This window comes from Rutilus rutilus, assembly GCF_951802725.1.
Source record: "Rutilus rutilus genome assembly, chromosome: 15".
NCBI lineage: Eukaryota > Metazoa > Chordata > Actinopteri > Cypriniformes > Leuciscidae > Rutilus > Rutilus rutilus.
In genome coordinates, this window is record NC_140220.1 from 31,533,233 (window position 1) to 31,550,632 (window position 17,400).

General features: G+C 38.4%; 1 protein-coding gene across 3 annotated transcripts in view; it reads right to left on the minus strand.

Moving 5' to 3' along the window:
• rgs6 (regulator of G protein signaling 6) overlaps window positions 1-12,849 on the minus strand; it is a 71,123-nt gene extending 58,274 nt beyond the window's left edge. For 2 of the 3 annotated variants that reach the window (XM_084433164.1, XM_084433166.1), the window contains exons 1-2: window positions 12,543-12,849; window positions 8,186-8,298 (exon numbers count right to left, since the gene is read on the minus strand). In XM_084433164.1, the coding sequence (XP_084289290.1) occupies window positions 8,186-8,269 (84 nt within the window). In that variant the 5' untranslated portion in view covers window positions 8,270-8,298; window positions 12,543-12,849. Of the gene's footprint in view, window positions 1-8,185; window positions 8,299-12,406; window positions 12,515-12,542 lie in introns of those variants that run through there. The other variant, XM_084433165.1, reaches the window with a different exon arrangement.
• Window positions 12,850-17,400: the final 4,551 nt, after the last annotated feature.

Consider the following 17,400-nt stretch of genomic DNA (forward strand, 5'->3'; position numbering starts at 1 on the left):
ACTTCAATTGTATTTTTTGTCAATATAATGGAGGTCAATTATATTCCTCCAAGATTCTTCAAAATATCTACTTATGTTCCACAGAACAAAGAGAGTCGTGCCGGTTTAGAACAACATGAGGGTGAGTAAAAAATTACGTGGACTATCCTTTAATTTTGATAGCTAGCCTATTAGGTGAAAGAGTTTCCTATTATGCCCTTTTATGAAGTCTTGATTTTGTTTTTGGGGTGTCCTAGAATATGTTTTCACGCTTGATTGTTCAAAAAACTCATTATTTTTCACATATTTTACATTATAGCTCCCCTTTCCCCAGTCTGGCTCGAACACGCCGATTTCGATAAAGCCCTTCTTTCCGAAATACAAAATGTGCTGTGATTGGTTAGCTGGCCCAGTGTGTTGTGATTGGCAATTGTGAAAAGCGAGAGCTTACAAAATCAGAAAACAAGCTGTTCTCTATAAAATGTGCAGCACACAGATAAACATTGAGATTATAAATGTTCAGGTACAGTGTTTAAAATAAATGTTTTAACCACTCTAAGTTCATCAGCCTTAGGAAGGTCAAACAAATGAGTTTTGGAAAAGGGGTGGATAAAACGGCATCTCTTCGACATAGCCACAACATTGTCTTCTTTTATTCAGCTCAGCCAGACCTCTCACTTTTTTTGCATATTCCGTGGGCAGAGATTATTTAAATGAGTAACATTGTGACTTCATAAGATTCGCAAAAATCTTGTAGTCCAAACGAGTCGTTCGTTGTAGTTCTTGAAAAGGGGATTCTGTTAAATTAAATATCTCCCTTTGGAGTGGACTTTGAGCTTTGTAACCTTCCAGATCTTTTTTATGCTCAAACAGCAACATTACAGACTAACTAAAGTTGAAAAAGTGAAAAAGCATAATATGACTCCTTTAATTCAAAGTACAGGGTGGGCCATTTATATGGATACACCGCAACAACATGGGAATGGCTGGCGACACCAAAGTCCTGCCCGTGGCACACCAGCACATGTGATGGTCACCACCCATCTTGAGGAGTTTGCCCCCTCACATATACTAATGTGCCACAAACAGGACTTCAACATCACCAACCACTCCCATGCCACCACGGTGTATCCATATAAATGGCCCACCCTGTACAATAATTGATTTGATTTTTATAAATATTCATATGAGGAATTATAAAGTAATGCACCTCGTCTATTCCAGCCAATCCACAAACAGAGATTAGGATGCTAGCTCCACCCCCATCCTGAATGCCCTTCATATTGGAGCGTTCCGCCGGGATACATCATCATGTCATGACAGCCCTTCAAAGCCCCAGCAGATCAATAACTAAATGACTCATTTTGTGTGCAAACAAACAATCAAAGGGTGAGAAAAACATTGCCGGAGCTGCTAAATCCCTGAAATATAGCCATTTGGGGATGAAGACAGGAGCTAACACGCCCAAAACAGTAAGGATAAAACATGAGACCTTCCTCTGACCTCAAATGAAACTGTATAATTGCTTACTCAAGAGTTTAATTCAGTGCGGTGACTTCCTTGAACACCCCTAAAACAGTGCAAGGGAATATCTGAAAGTGGATCCAAATCCCTGCCACTTCCCCAAATCCCTTTCAACAAATTGTGTACAAATTCAGCATTCTATTTCAATACCAAACTCATGCATGTGCTCGCTAGTCCCAAAAGCCAGACAGGAGCCTTTAGCTGGATGTAGCATCTGAGGATAAAGAGGGAAACATAAATTGATTGTGTCAAGCACCAAACAATATTTGCAGATTATTTTATGTGCAGAGGCAAAATGCCTCTATTAAGTGTAGTCTGGCTATCACCAGAACAAGCTCAAGCGATTGAGGCATCGAGTGATTTTTGCAGGTTGTGAAAAAAAAAAAAAAAAAAACATGAAAGTGAGTGGTGCTTACACCCAGAAGAAAGTTTACACTAAAGAAGCCATTGAGCATCGTCGAGAGGTTAAAAGGAATTGGACTGGATTAAACCCGCCAATAGCGCGCCAGGTGGATAAGCCAGTTTGTGATTGGTCCCCACAAATTTGTAACAGAAGCAGGATAGAAGAATGTACAGGTTTCCCAGTCTAGGTTAAAGGTGGGGTATGTGATTCTCTTTTTTGTCCATTTTTTCAAAATCACTTGAAATCCTATTCCTAACCCACTTACAGCCGCTGAGTTAGAAGCACTGAAATGAAAATTAAGCAATTTAATCATCTGTGGAACGGGCAGGACTCGAAAAACTCCAGCCAATCATTTCCAAGACCACCTAGAATCATTGGACAGTAAGTTCGTCAATCAAACGGTCATACCATACCGAATGGGTGGAGTCATGGCCAGCGTTGGAGGAAAGAAGGTAGGACCATTTGAGTTGTGTATTTTCAAAATCTGCCGGCCGTTTTGCAAATCCCATACCCTACCTTTAAGTGTAGAAAACACCACAAATAAGAAATCCACCCAAAAACATACTTGCCCAAATAAGTTCAACAGAGCTTGAAAGAAATAATTAACAGAGCTGTCAGAATTCACACAAACACTCACACACATAAGCAAAAACACAAGAACAAAGCAATAATGGGGCACCAGTCCTTTCCGTCTGCTTGTGTGAAGTGGTAATGAGGAGCATATTAAGTTACTGTACTGCTGTTTTATGATAAGTCATCTCAATGCATCTGTCCATCTACTACAGTACCAGAACGCATAGCTATTCTTCAGCGTTTCCACACCGCACGTTATATCATTACCCTCGCTTCATTTTCATGCTAAATAAAATATGGAGAGAGACATTTTTCACTACGGTTGTTTCTATTCGAGCCAAAAATGGCCACTGTAGCGCAGACTATGGATGACAGTAATTAATTACAGCTGAATATGGTATGATAATAGGCCTGACTGATATAATTAGCTTCAAGAGCCCCCAAAGTATATTTCTGCCCACCTGGTTCATCCTTTATACCTGTAATTAAAAAAAGATCATTTGGGAAAGATTTGCTTTGTTGCCTTTGATTAGATCTAGCAACGTTCATCATGTTTTTGTCATGGTCTCTCAACAGGACACGGTAGCGGAAAACCACATGAAAATGCGAAATGGTGGTTGTCTAATTTTTCCAATGCAAAGGTTGCAAGAAGGAGGGCTGACCAAGAAAACTAATTTACTGAAATCCTCACACTGTTCTGTGACCACTTAAACTCCAGATCTCTGGTACAACCCAATTAGCATAACTCTGAATATTGAAAGTGCCTGCTGAATGGAAAATAATTTACTTTCATTCACAAGTATCATACTGTAATCATACCATATTTAATTCATTACAGTAAGTCTTTTTGATGGTAAATTGGCCTATCAATGTTTTTTTTTTTTTATACAGTATAAAAAAAAAAGCTAAAATAAAAATTATAGGTGTTCAAAAAAGCTAAAATACAAATAACAGGCGTTCAAACAACATCCTTATTAGAGTTTAGCGCTCTGGTCCGGGAACTTTGTGGGTGTTCTTGTAATGTAATATATTTTTTAACTCTAAAGTCACTTGGGTCGCAATGTTATATTCCCTCCGTTCAGACAGTCACGCAGATCTGTGGCTACCTGCAAATCATTGGCTAGGTTCCCTCAAAACAAAATGAACAAAGCTTCAGTGGTTCCCAAGTCAGCTATGTTTTCCTGAGATGAGCGGGCAGGAAAATTGCCTGAGCCTTAGCCGTAAACATGAAAGTGAGACATAAATCTTGTGTAAAATATTTGTCAGTTATCTTCTGCTAGAAAACTCCACTTGATACAAATGCCACAGCATGGCCAGACTCCAATACTGTCTGGCTAATTTATTATTTCGCTGTTGGTTATTCCAGTTCTGACATAGTGAGCCCATAGCATAGAGAAATCTCTTCTGTCGGCATCTAGCTGCAATCAACAAACCTACACGGGCCACTGACTAAATAATTTATGCCCGTTTCAAAATTACAAAATGAGCATACCAAGAAAGGTTAAAAGGTCCATGCGCTGTTCAGTCATAAAACGACATCGATAATAGAACCAAGGAAGACAAGTGAAACTGACAGTGATTTAAAGGGCATCTGAGGTCAGCACAGAGCTGGTGACGCTTGAAATGTGACAGGAGAAATAAACATGCCTCTGTATCCATCCCTCTGCCTGATTAATTCACCATTCCAATGTACAGAACTGTTACAAGGATCTCTCTCTTCCCTAATTATTATAAGTACGTCCATTTATTTACATACAAATCTTTTGTAACATAAATGGCTTTACTGACACTTTTGATCAACCTAATGTGTCCTTGCTAAATAAAAGTATTAATTGAATGATAGTGTATATCTTTCATTAGATATATATATATATATATATATATATATATATATAGCCACATTTCTCAGAAGAAAATTTAAATGCACTGACAGCAAGGCTTGCACATGCCAGAGATGAGGAATAGCATGGGAAAAGATATTGGAAGAACAGCTTTCCATTCTAATTGTTGTTTTGGGGGAGGAATCGGCAGATACGTTTCTGCAAACTAAAGGCATACAAACAAATCCACATATCTCGCTAGATAAAGCTGCCCTGGGAACTGTCATAAGAAACAAGATCCAAAGAATATTACGTTTATATATTACAATAAAGCCTTGAAGGTTGCCAGAGAAAGTCAAATGCATAGAACAACTCTAAAAACAACTGCCCCAACAGAATTGTTGATAAGCGTGTCAGATTCTCACTTATTTCTGCACTTATTTGAAAGGGTCAGTGGATGTCAGCGATACAGACTAACCTGGAGGCATTTTGTCTCATTATATTACATCAGAAACAAATAATAACCCCCCCATTCAGTCAACACGCTTGATTTTAAATCATTTTCTCTGCCAAGAATCAGGACAAATAAGAGTAAAAGACAACCTACTGGTAGTGGCCATTAGTGTTGAGGAAAGTTACTTTTAAAAGTTACTCCCCAAAAAAGTAACTAATTGCATTAGTTACTTTTTTTATGGAGATTAATGTGTTACGCTACTTTTGTATTATTTTTTTCTCACCAGGGCTGGGCTTACTCTTTTGTTTTTTAATTTAAAAAAGTTCTATTTTTCGCAAATGGATCATCGAGGGTCAGCAGAGGTTAAATACAAAGTATATTTGTGTTATTTACATATTTATTTTTTGCAGGTTTGCATAATATTCTGTTTGCATTTCAGTGTTTTTATTCATTTATTCAGGAATACTGATTCTGTTTTTGTGCCAGTGAGTTAAGTCAATGCATGCAGGTGTCAGTCAGTAAATTGGAAAACAAAGTAACTTGCGTTAGCTGTTTGAAAAAAGTAACTATATAGGATATTTTGTTGTAAATGTAAAAATAAAGCATTACTTTACAAGTTACTTGAAAAATGTAATCTGATTACATAATTTGCGTTACTTGTAATGTGTTACCCCCCCAACACTGGTGGCCATACAACTGTTATTCCACGTGCAGGGGGAAAAATGTATTTTTCAAGCCTTAAGAACACAGCATGTGCTCATGCACCATAACAGAACACACTGAGGTTGCTGTCAGCTTCAGAAAGGTTGACAGAGTTACATATTGGGATGAAAAAGGTATCTACAAGCCTGTGAATACTCTCTCCCATAATCTCATCCTCTTTCTCTGCATTTCTCAAACATTGTAATGATGTTCATCCCTTGGGGCTTCGCATGTTCTCCTTAATGGGTAAATTCATCAAAGTCAGTCCTGTTTCGCTGCGCATCCAGGTTAATTGTGTCTGTTTACACATGCATGCGCTCTCTTCTCCTCCTAAACCAGAACAAAACTCAGATGAGGTGCGTACCAAGACACAACATCCACTACAACAGTATGCAAAAGAGCACAGTCAGCCATCACGACATGGGTCACAGCGAGAGAGAAGGACTGTGGAAGAGAGACTTCCATGCCATCACTCTAGACTGGGTGTTTGTTTGTTTCTACACAGAAGAATGACAGTCACTATGAACTCATGCTCATGCCCTAGGGACACTGGGCATTTCTTCCATGTGCCTAGAGCATATTGTGAGCCATCTGGTGCCTATCTCATATCCCTGTGAGGTAGTAAGCGACCAGAGGAACGGCAAGCTATCAATCAAACAGCCAATGAAATCATCTCATTGCAGGTCAGTGGTCTCCATCCAATATAAGTTCCATACCAATCCGACTGACAGCTGTAAATCAAAACTAGACATTTTTTCTTCTACACACCCACATCTTAAGTGCCCCGTGTCATAACAAGAAGTACTAAGATCCACTGATGTACATTAAAGAACTGTACAGCCTAAAAAAAAAGCCTGTTGATACATCCATTTTTATTCATAAACATTGGAGTCCAAAACTGGTCTATTATTATCAACATATTACCTGTTATGCTATTTATTAAATGTATAGAGAACACTGCAAAACTTTAAATAAGTCTTTTTTGGTTTGACTTCCAGTTCAAATATCTACAAATGTTTTCACTTGTTTTTAAATTGTTTATACTTAAAACAAGTGCATACACACTCATTAGATGTATTCTCAACATTCTCAGAAAATTCATATCTTATGGTATTTGCTGCTCTTCAAGTAAACTTGTCTTGTTTCAAGGAATTTCGAAATTTTAACTGGAATCTCATTAAGTGTAGTGATATCAATGGTGTACTTCTCAGTGCCATGGATTCTTCTCAAAAACATTTAATTTAGATATACTCAACAAAGGGTCTCCAAAGAATGATTAGTATCAAATTTGTTCGCGTCTTATTCGCTTAATCTTAAAGGTGCACACTCCACCACAATGTTTCTCTAGCAATTTGGCAATGACTCCAATCTCACTGCTGTTGGGCTCAATATCTCTGCGCCAACTTGAGCTGACTATTTCCAATCAGATAGAAACAAATCATTTGGCATCAAATACGCTTCGCTTGGTTTTCCATAAAAGACTTGGTTGTAAGAGGTCCCTGCCTAACTAGTCAAGCAGAAAGATGTCACAAAGCAAGTGCAGTGAATAAGAACAGTTTCTACAGAAAGAAACTGATGTTTATAGAGATGTTTGGGAATGCTAGCACTATGAAATTCATCACTCCCTGACAGTTATTTTCTCCTCTGAGATCAGAATTCGTCTTAAACGCCACATGATCGAATACGACAAACTGGCATGCAAATGTAAGTCTCTTTCTCTCATGAAACGTTTATAACTTTAAAGGTAGGGTAGGCCATTTTTTTATAAACACTTTGTTATACTGGTTGAAACTCTCTTCACATCCTGATAGTAATCAATAATGAAGTGGTCTAAATATATATATATATATTTTTACATATATTTTCCGTGGAAGTCTCAGGACCAAAATATTTTCGTCCAATCATTGCATTCAGTCCGAATGCATGTCATTACCGTAATTACGAGATGGCAACCCGTGACGTTCTACCCGGAGCTGTTAACGTACTCGGACTTGGATTTTTGCATTTCTGTCAACACTATCAACGCCGAAATGAATCTGCAGCAGTCATATTCAATTATATGAATTGGCACAAGAGCTCCGAAATTCGTTTCCGTTCATTATTATTGTAATGTTATGTGCTTTGAGACATAAGATAATTTAACGCCATCTCACGTCTGATGCTTTGCAGAATCTGCCGTGTGCGTTAATGTGTTTTGAATAAGGCACGGCTTTGGGAGCGTTCTGAAGGGAGGGTGGGATCTTATACTTTCAAAGCTAGCTCGCTATTGCTAGCCTCTCCGAAATTGCATATCCTACCTTTAAATGTACGAGCAGAGGTTTACCAAAATAGCCAGAGTTGGGATAAGAAATGCACAGCCATAAATTCTTTACATTATAAAGGAACAGTTTGTGTTTTCTATCTGCTTCCAAGCAGACACTTTCAAATAGATCGGCAACTTCTATTTATTAAAAGTGACCAAAGGGTCAGGAAGGGAATGAAATATTCTATACACAGAGAAGCTGAATAAATATCAAGGGATAACAATGCACCAGCAAACAGACAAAAACTCATTCAAATTCAAATCCAGTACTGAGCAATATTCATGACTCTGTGTGTGTGTCTGCCTTGCCCTCATTGTATATATATTTGCTGACCGAATTTTTTACGCTTTCAAGCATTAACTTGCTGACAAGACTTTAAAGACGGCAAATCCAAAGCATATAAAATGTAAAGGCAAAGCAGCAGTACCTTCCTGTAAGCAATCATGTTGGGTGAGTCGTCATCTGGGTCAGCCATGCCCACTGCACCTTGGTCCTGAGAGGACTGAGCCATTCTTGGTCTCTTGATCTCTCTTTCTGTCTCTGTGGGGAAAGGACAGAACAGAAGACCGATCAGTCATACAGAATTCCAGTGTGCCAGCCAGACAATTAATTAAATATCTACAGTTGTTTGTGTAAAAGTGAGCTAAAGCACAGGCAAATATTCTCAATGAAAAATGTCTTCAATTTCAGTATGTTTCTCACAATACTAATCGAAGACTTGGAATAAAACAAATAAAGCCATAGACTAATTTATGATGCTTTTTATCTCTTTTGGAGCTTCAGTGGTTCATATTCACTTTCATCGTGTGAAAAAACAAAACAATCTTTTGGACATGCATAAAAACTAAAGAAAGAAAGTCACGCATCAGGGTTAATCGTAATCAGGGGTCTCAAATCTTGTTCACTTTGTTCACATATGATACATATGAGAACCAATGACATTCTTGCAGAATTTCTTGTTCTCCTCCTTATGTGCTGTACTTGTACAGTATGTGCCAGATTTCAATGGGAGGGGAAATTTTCAATAAACTATGACTCAAATTTCAGACTATTAGTCGCACAAAGATCAGATGGCTTCAGAAAATTCAGAATATAGCAGACAATTCATGTAAACCTCCTTTTCTGACCTTATATTTAAATGTAAGAGCAGTCGTGGCCTTTTGTAACTCAAATGTGCGTGGCTTCCTGTATCGTTCACTTCCAGTTATTTTAGCTGTACAAGTACAGTGTGCTATGGTGTTTGATAGGCTATGATAGTCACAAGGGCTGTGCTAAGTTTGCGACCGCACAGGGCCTCGCGCCAAAATAAAGTGACAGCTGAATTGATGACGTAAAGCCAATAGGCTAGTTTTTTAAGTTCATGTTTTTGTCCTGTGAAAGACTATAATGGCTAAAAGTCAGAGCTAAGAGACTGTGTATCATGATGCAGTATTATTCTGCTACTTATCAGGAAATGGAAAGATCACTATTTTTTAAATAGGCCGCATCTGAGGCAGTAAGTGCATCGCATTACGTTTTCATTAACTTACAGATTATAAAGTTCATTGGAGCTTTGTGGGCGTTAAGTTTTTTCTGTCATTTGGCCAAAAGCTCATGTTATCAAAGACAGAAGTGTGACACACAGGCTATAAAAGACTATTCAGTACTTGCTATGACTCCACGGCAAATAATAAACTTTCCGCTCCTCAAATAGCCTACACATAACATTTATATATAAATAGTGTTTATTGAGTAAAGAAAACGCTGTACATATTCAATCAACCAGTCATTTATTTCACCTTTCATTGCAAACAAGCAGAGATGGTCTAAAGGTACGCTGCACTTCTTTCAAACAAGAGTTTGGTTTAGTCAAAAGTTATTTTTAATAGGTTTCATTGGTTAAATAGGCCTATTAATTAGCAAAAACCCACGGAAAGAAGTAAAGGGTGACCACATTTGTTTTTCAAAAATTGAGCATGTGACCGTGATTCTTACGCATTCATCATGTCACGGTATCGCATGTGAATATCGTAGAGAACTTTTAATCTGTGATTAAATTAAATTCTAATTTTGGTCACCTCTGAAATAAGCCATATTACCTGAAAAAAAGTTCAAGTAAATAGCAAGAAATCTGTGTTCTTTCAAGGACGTGCATTTTATTGCATGGATGGAGATGAGAAAGAACAGTGTAGGCCTAGCTATGTCTGCAATGGACGTGCATGTGCACCACCGTTCGGTTGAATGATAAAGTTTATCCACGGTTTATCTGTTGATCAGATGCACGTCAAAGTTGCGTTCTTTACTATAGCTCATTATAAAAGTTTATTCCGTTAAATTCTCTCTGTTGTAGTGCATATGTTTCAATAGCTCAATCAATAAATAAGACATTTGTTCTGGAATACCGAAATTGTACTTAGGAAATTCGTTGGTAATGGCCGCCTCTAATAACCTTAAAGCTACACTGTGTAGGATTTTCTCCCATCTAGCGGTGAAATTGTTTATGACTACTAACTGAATATTACTTTCTAGCCCCTCCCATTCCGAGGGCGTTTTAACTCCTACGGTGACCGTATTATTTCAAATCTGCCAGCAGTCGCGAGTAATCTCCCCCTCGCATTCGTCACGGTGCCACTGAGTGTAAAAACGCGAAAGGCGAAGCTTGAATTTCCAGGTATGTCCCTCTTTGGCTAATGTATTTTCAAGATGGAGGCGCAACATGGCAGCCGCCATTCGATCGACTCGCTCGTATGTATTCTAAATGGCAGATTCTACGCTTACGAGAATACTTGATTAGTTGGTAGAAGTAATTACATATTAATGAGCACATATCATTTTGAAAGAACAAAGTGTTTTTTGCTAAGAATCAACTTAAATTACACAGTGTAGCTTTAAATCAGAAGATTCACTTAAAGGGATGGCTGATTATGATTTCACTTTTCTAACTTTAGTTAGTGTGTAATGTTGCTGTTTGAGCATAAACAACATCTGCAAAGTTACAATGCTCAAAGTTCAAAGCAACGGGAGATATTTGCTTTTAAAGAAATTGCTTTTTAAGGACTACAACAAACGGCTGGTAGAGACTACACGACATTCCTCCCGGGTTAGTGACATCACCAACCAACCCTAAAATTTACATAAACCCTGCCCCCGGAACACGATTTATAGATTATCAAGACAGAATATGCTAATCAATGACTAGAAGATAACTACACATAAGTAAATTCATCAACTAACCATTCAGAAACGTCCTGTTGCATTCTACATGTCACTTCTTATTGAGTCTCTCCATCTTTGTCTGAATTCGGTTTGAACATAAAAGGCTAAAGAAAAATTGACATTTTCAGTGCATGTCTGTGTGAGTGCAAGCTGTTGAAGCTCCGCCCCCTGTGCTGGGAGCAGCAGCTCATTTGCATTTAAAGGAACAGACACAAAACGGTGCGTTTTTGCTCACCCTCAAAAATTGACAATTTTAACATGCTATATAAATATATCTGTGGGGTATTTTGAGCTAAACCTTCACATACACACTCTGGGGACATCTGGGGACAAAAGGTCATTTTACCACCCCTTTAAGTGTCATATTATGAACGCCGAGGGATTTAGCTGATTTATCGGTTGCACAGAAAGCGATTAATCGACCAATCATAATTGGAGTCCGCAGAGAAGACAACAGATATGTTTCCAGTTTAAGATAATGGAGCAGGTATGACATACACATCTTTATCTACAGCCTACATACGTGTTCCTGTCAAGAGCAATAATACAGCAATAGCCTAGCATTTAGTACCAGTACCAACAGTAGGCTACCAGCAGTTGCTAATACAGAATAAGCGTCTTTTTTAAGCTGCAACCGTACAGCGTTAAATGGACAAACGAAGAGAAGGTTTGAGTATTAACGCAATTTTAGAATATTCTTATATTTACTTTACATAATCAAATACAACCAACCACAAATAGCTTAAAACTGTATGCACAGAAACCCAAACGGCGCTAAAACAACACGAAAACCTAACTGGAAAACGTAAAAAAAATAATAAAAAAAAATAAATGTAACCCTAAACGGCCTATTTTAAGATGCCAAGCACATAATCATTTGCATCTTAACAACTGCCGGAAAAGGTCTGTGTTACTATAAAAATGACAGACTGAAAGGATAAGAGGCTTCATGCTTTTCATCTTCTTCGTCACAGACCTACTTCACTTCACTGCTGTGTTGTGTGTCACCTGCACGAGTGTGTGTGCTAGAAAATACTCAAGTATGGTCTCCTAAAATGATCATTGGACTTATTAGTAACCCTGAATTGATTATGATTTTCCACGCTGGCCACATGACATGAGGAGCGCGAGCTTATAACAGCTGTTTGTAATCAACACCAGCGAACCTAAAGGTAGAACTGTGGGCATGATTTCCCAGCGCCGCATTGCACTACAAACATGTGCAGCGATTTTTTAAAAAAGACAAACAGCTGCTTTCAGAGCGCAATTCCCCACTGGAACCCCGTCCCAATTCACACAGCACTCCACAGAGCGATGCCGAATATAGAGGCAGAAAACCCTGTCACTGAAAGACACGCTCGCACTCACTCCCTCCCGCGCGCGCACGCACACACACACACAAGCGCGCACAGCAGGGAGCGCGAGGCGACAGGATGATTCACTTCAAACTCACCAGCACTTCGGGAGCCACTTGAATCCAGCGCTGGACATGACAATTGATCGTTTAGTGCGAGCGAACATTGGTACAAGTTTACAGTGCCACCCTGTCACACTCACACACACAACTGATAACTGGAAGAGCGCATTACCTTAGTAAGTACCGCCTCGTCCACTCCTTCTGAGCTCGATTTCCCCTCCTTAGCAACCAGAAAAGAGCAGGTTCATGATCTAACTGGCTTGAAGAGACTGTGGTGGTGGTGATGATGATGATGATGGGGGGAAGATGATGAAGAGAGAGACTCTGGAGCTGTGCAGCTGTGGAAAGCACGGGGTTCCTTCCACTCTTCCCGTGTCTCGCGCGCACTGGATCCCAGCGTGGGTGGTCGCTGCGTGGAGTGAAGTGCTCAGGTACAGTGTGAGGATCCTGGCATGTGTGCAAACTCAGTGTGAGAGTGTGTGTGTCAGAGGCAAGGAGGGAGGAGAACAGAGGGTGGGGGTTTGGGGGTGGAGTGTCTCCCTCTGTAGTTTCTGGCAAGCAATTCTGAAATATGTATGTTTATTAAGTGAGAGAATGCTTTTTGCAGGCATACCAATTGAGTAATCCCCTCTTATTTCTGCATTTCTCTCATTAGGACATCTTGCTAAAAAAATTAAGAGGATTAGGGTTTAAGAATAAATTATAATAAGCTCTAGCAGTTTATCAATTTATTCTTAAACCCTAATCCAGTAAGAAGGAACAGTAGTACAGGGGTCATTTTTGTCTTTACTAACATTCCAAGTTGACCATATCATTTTGGCACTTTTTGTGCCGAAAACAAGACTGTTAGGATAAAATGGTCCCTTCACACATGAAATGAGCGACAAGAGTTGTTCACTGTGCTCTGACACACACAAGCTGTGAACAGCGAGTTTTTGCGTTTGTGTTCAAACTCCCCCATTCTTCAAGAACAACCTCTTTGCAAAGCCTGCAACATGTGACATTTCACATAAAATGTGCCGCTCAAACGGTTTAGTGTCAGATTGAAATGATCAAGGATCCTTCAGAAGGACGTGTGGTGCTAAACAGCCTAAATAACCAGGTTTGACACACCGTATCACATATTTCTTTAGTTGTTAAGAAATAATAGGATTATAATACCTGAAGAGAGCTAACAGATCATTCTTGAGCCGCAGGAAAACAACGTCATCATGCAACACTGATTGGATGTCACCGCACAGTCTCAAGCCCATCGCTAGCAACTGTCCTAACATCAAAGGAAGCAGATTGAGAAAATATAGTCATTTCATGCTTTTAAAGGAAAAATATCTGGTGAAATATTAGTGATTTTATTTATATGGCTTTCGATTTTTATTTTATTTTAATCAGACTACACAAATAATTTTGACTGGCCAAGATGTCTTTCAGAGCTTCACAAGAACTGGAATCGGGGGAAAGAGAGGCAGTTTATTCTGTCAATCTTAATCAGTGAGTCTGGCAAACCTGTGAGTAAAGATATTTCATCAGATGAAAAATTATTGACCACAACTGAGCTGAGTGGGACGTCATCTTAACTCACTTTAATCAAGCTGAAGAAAAAAAAAAAATCTATATAAATGCTCTTCAGACCGGATAGAAGTCCTGAAAGTTAATTTTTTTTACATTATACATCAAGCTCTTTTATCTGACAAGATCAAGGAAAATCTAACTTCTCATGATTTGATAGCTTTAAAAGGAAAGAGGAAGAATAGATCATCACATCTGGATGATCCTGGGAGCCGGAACAAGTCTATTTTTTATGTTTCATGTATTTAGTTCCATCTGAAATGGATTAGACAAACAGAAAATGGGGAGGAATATTCATTAAATGCCCTACAAGTATTCATCCACTGCAGAATGTCACATCTGGACCACAGAGACCTCACAGAGAACACAGTGTGTCTAATGTTCTTGAGGAAGCCTGCAGGTCCACTCATGTAATTACGGTTTCATTTGTCTGCTGCATCCCCTCTTCTATCCCATATATATATGCACACATATCCTCTCACACCCAAACCACCCTTCTCTTTTTTTCCCTACTGGCTCTTAAATGGCACAACAGAGACGACACATACCCACAGGGAATCCTGATAGAGTTCTGGGAGTCGGTCTTTACTTTTTGTTATGTTTTCTTCCAGTTCTGACAAAATATGATGCAACAAGGAGTGATTTATAGAAAGAGAGAAAAAGTGCACCGTTACACATATAATTGGAGTTACTATCTCTCTGAGAAACCTGATATATAAAACATTTCTAGCTAGGGCCATTGTTATCAATTAACCCTTGACCAAATAGCAAGTACTCTACTTTGCAGAGAACAGCCAGGAAAGGGCTATTTATCAGTGCCGGGAAGTGTCCTTTATCGCACCGTACCCTAGCCAGCCCCTTCCTGTGCCCTATAGGTGTTAACACAGCTCCTACACTATTTTTGGGGCTCTCTGTCCTTCATTGTTTTAGTCAGGAAGTATAAAAGTGTCATGGCTGAGTACAACAGCATTTACACACAAGTCTATACTTTGAGACTAGAAATATTGGTCGTTTTCAAGCTATAGTACAAGAAACTTACCCAATACTGTGATTCAAAATACAGATAATTTGATACAAACATGCATTAGCACATGCTCAAATGCTCTCTTTCCAAAAATCAATACCGTCAGAAGCCATTAGGGAGGAGTAATTGCTCATCATGTCTGAATCACAAATGTATTCAGCCAACCACTCACTCAAAGAGGCATGTGTACACACATATACAGTCATAATGGACATTGGCGCATAGCAACATCAGCACAAATTGACAGTATCAGAAACCCACCCACTCCAGGCTAGATTAATTATTTAGACTAGTGAGAGATGCAAGAAATGCAAAGAGGTGTTTCCCTATCTCCAGTAGCCTAATCATCATCTTACTAAATTAGCTGCTTTTCCATTCATGTGGACAAGAAATTATCTTCTGTTGAGCTGCAGGATGAATATCTGTTGCAAATGCAAGCGTTTTCTCCTTGCACTGAACTAGAGACATTTCTATCTTTAAAGTAATGTTTCAGTGTGCATTAGGTAACATGTCACAAGAGTGTTACATGTGCAGCGCGTTTATGTTCTTTCTTACCAGAGACCTGCAGGAAAGGGCACATGTTGCATAAATGCCAATTATTAGAGCAGGTAGCTAAGAATAGAATTCAAGTGTTAAAGTCTGACTGTGACTAAAGTAAAGAGGACTCTGGAAAGGCCGTTCACACCAAGGACGATAACTATAAAGGTGTTGAAAATTAGCATGTTTGCTAAAACCCTCAAGCAAATGCATATGGTTCGTCCAATGTAATTGTGATGTCCATGTGACATATCAAATAAAATTTGTATAATAATAATAAAAGAAGATAAAGATATAGTTCTAAAAATCGTTCTCAATATTAAAGAATAGCAGAGTCCACCCCACAGCTATAACGTAACAGCACAGAGAAATATTGTTGGAATCACTTTCAGAACGATTTGAGAAAACAACATAAAATTGCTTCTTTTTTTCTTTTTGGTTTTAAATGAATTCAGTTCATTAAAAGGTTCTTAAGGATAAAAAAAAAACTGCTAATGCTGTAGCCTAAACTAGGCCTTATAGGGAGCCCTTAGCCTACTATAATATTAAGTTGCTATTTATTTTTAGATATAAGAATCTTTAATTAACAGATTCAGATCATGTAAACTGCACATAAGGCAGTTTTTGCATTAACTTCTAAATCTAATGTTTTTACTCCAATTCTTTGTTGAAATATCATTTACAGTGGCTGTGACATTTATTTGAAACATAGGCCTACATTAAATAATCAAGACATCACTAACAGGATAATAATGAATATATAGGCTAATATAGTGCATTTAGCGAAAGAGTTCATTTCTCTAGCTGACTAACAACATCACTAACAGGATAAGTAAAATATAATGAATATATAGGCTAATTTAGTGCATATATTTAGCGAAAGAGTTCATTTCTCTAGCTGACAAGCTGCGGACACTGACTGCCTCTGCCTGAGGTAACTTAGGCTAAATGTAACGGTACGTGGGATTGTTTACAAGCTATTTTACTTATGTTTTTCCGCCGTTGAAACACTGATTTAGCGATTACACGAGATATAACACGTTTCAGTAAGTTGTACTGTATCTTTCAACAAACCTTCATACGTTTATTCATGTTTATCAGGAAGAGATGATGGTTCACTCGCGCTCGCTGCTGCTTAAACTGAGGCGCCTATGGTGATGTCACGCCACATTAAAGAGCTTCAAAACGGCATTTTTTGTAGAGAGCTCTAGTTTAGTCTCATCTTACCAAAGGAAACGTTTCCAGAATGCATAATTTGTCTCCAGGTTGTCCATGGCAAACTTCAGTCTAGCTTGGAAGTGTCTCTTTTTCAGAAGTGGAGTGTTTCTTGGTCGGCAAATTCACAGTCCATTCCTGCATGTGCAGGGCATAGTGAACGTCTTCACCGAGACATCAATCCCTGACTTGGCTAAATCATTCACTGGTGTCTTGGCAGATGTTCTTGGGTCTTTAGAAACCTCTCTCACTAGTTTTCTTTCCAACGTTTTTGAAATATTTCGCTTCCTGCCTCTGCCAGTCTTGTTCTCCACTGTGTGGGTCTCTTCAATCTTCTTGATAAGCATGGCAGTTCTTGACTTAAAAAAGCTTTGATAAATGTTAACAATTCTTTTTCTCAAGTCTAATTTCTTTTGTCTTTGCCATGATGACATATAAAATACATATTTTACTAGTTGTTTTGCAAGATACTAATCCTCAGCTTAAAGTTCAATTTAAAGGCTTAGATGATTTATTTTGGCAAATCAATTGCATGAAAAAAACAACATTATCTAGCTCTTTACATATGAGCTAATTAAACAATAATAATTTGGTTAATTACAGTGTAATGTAGAGACTATAATATATTAACTATGAATTAACTATAAACTATAATACGTTATTACTGTGTACATATTATAAAGTGTTA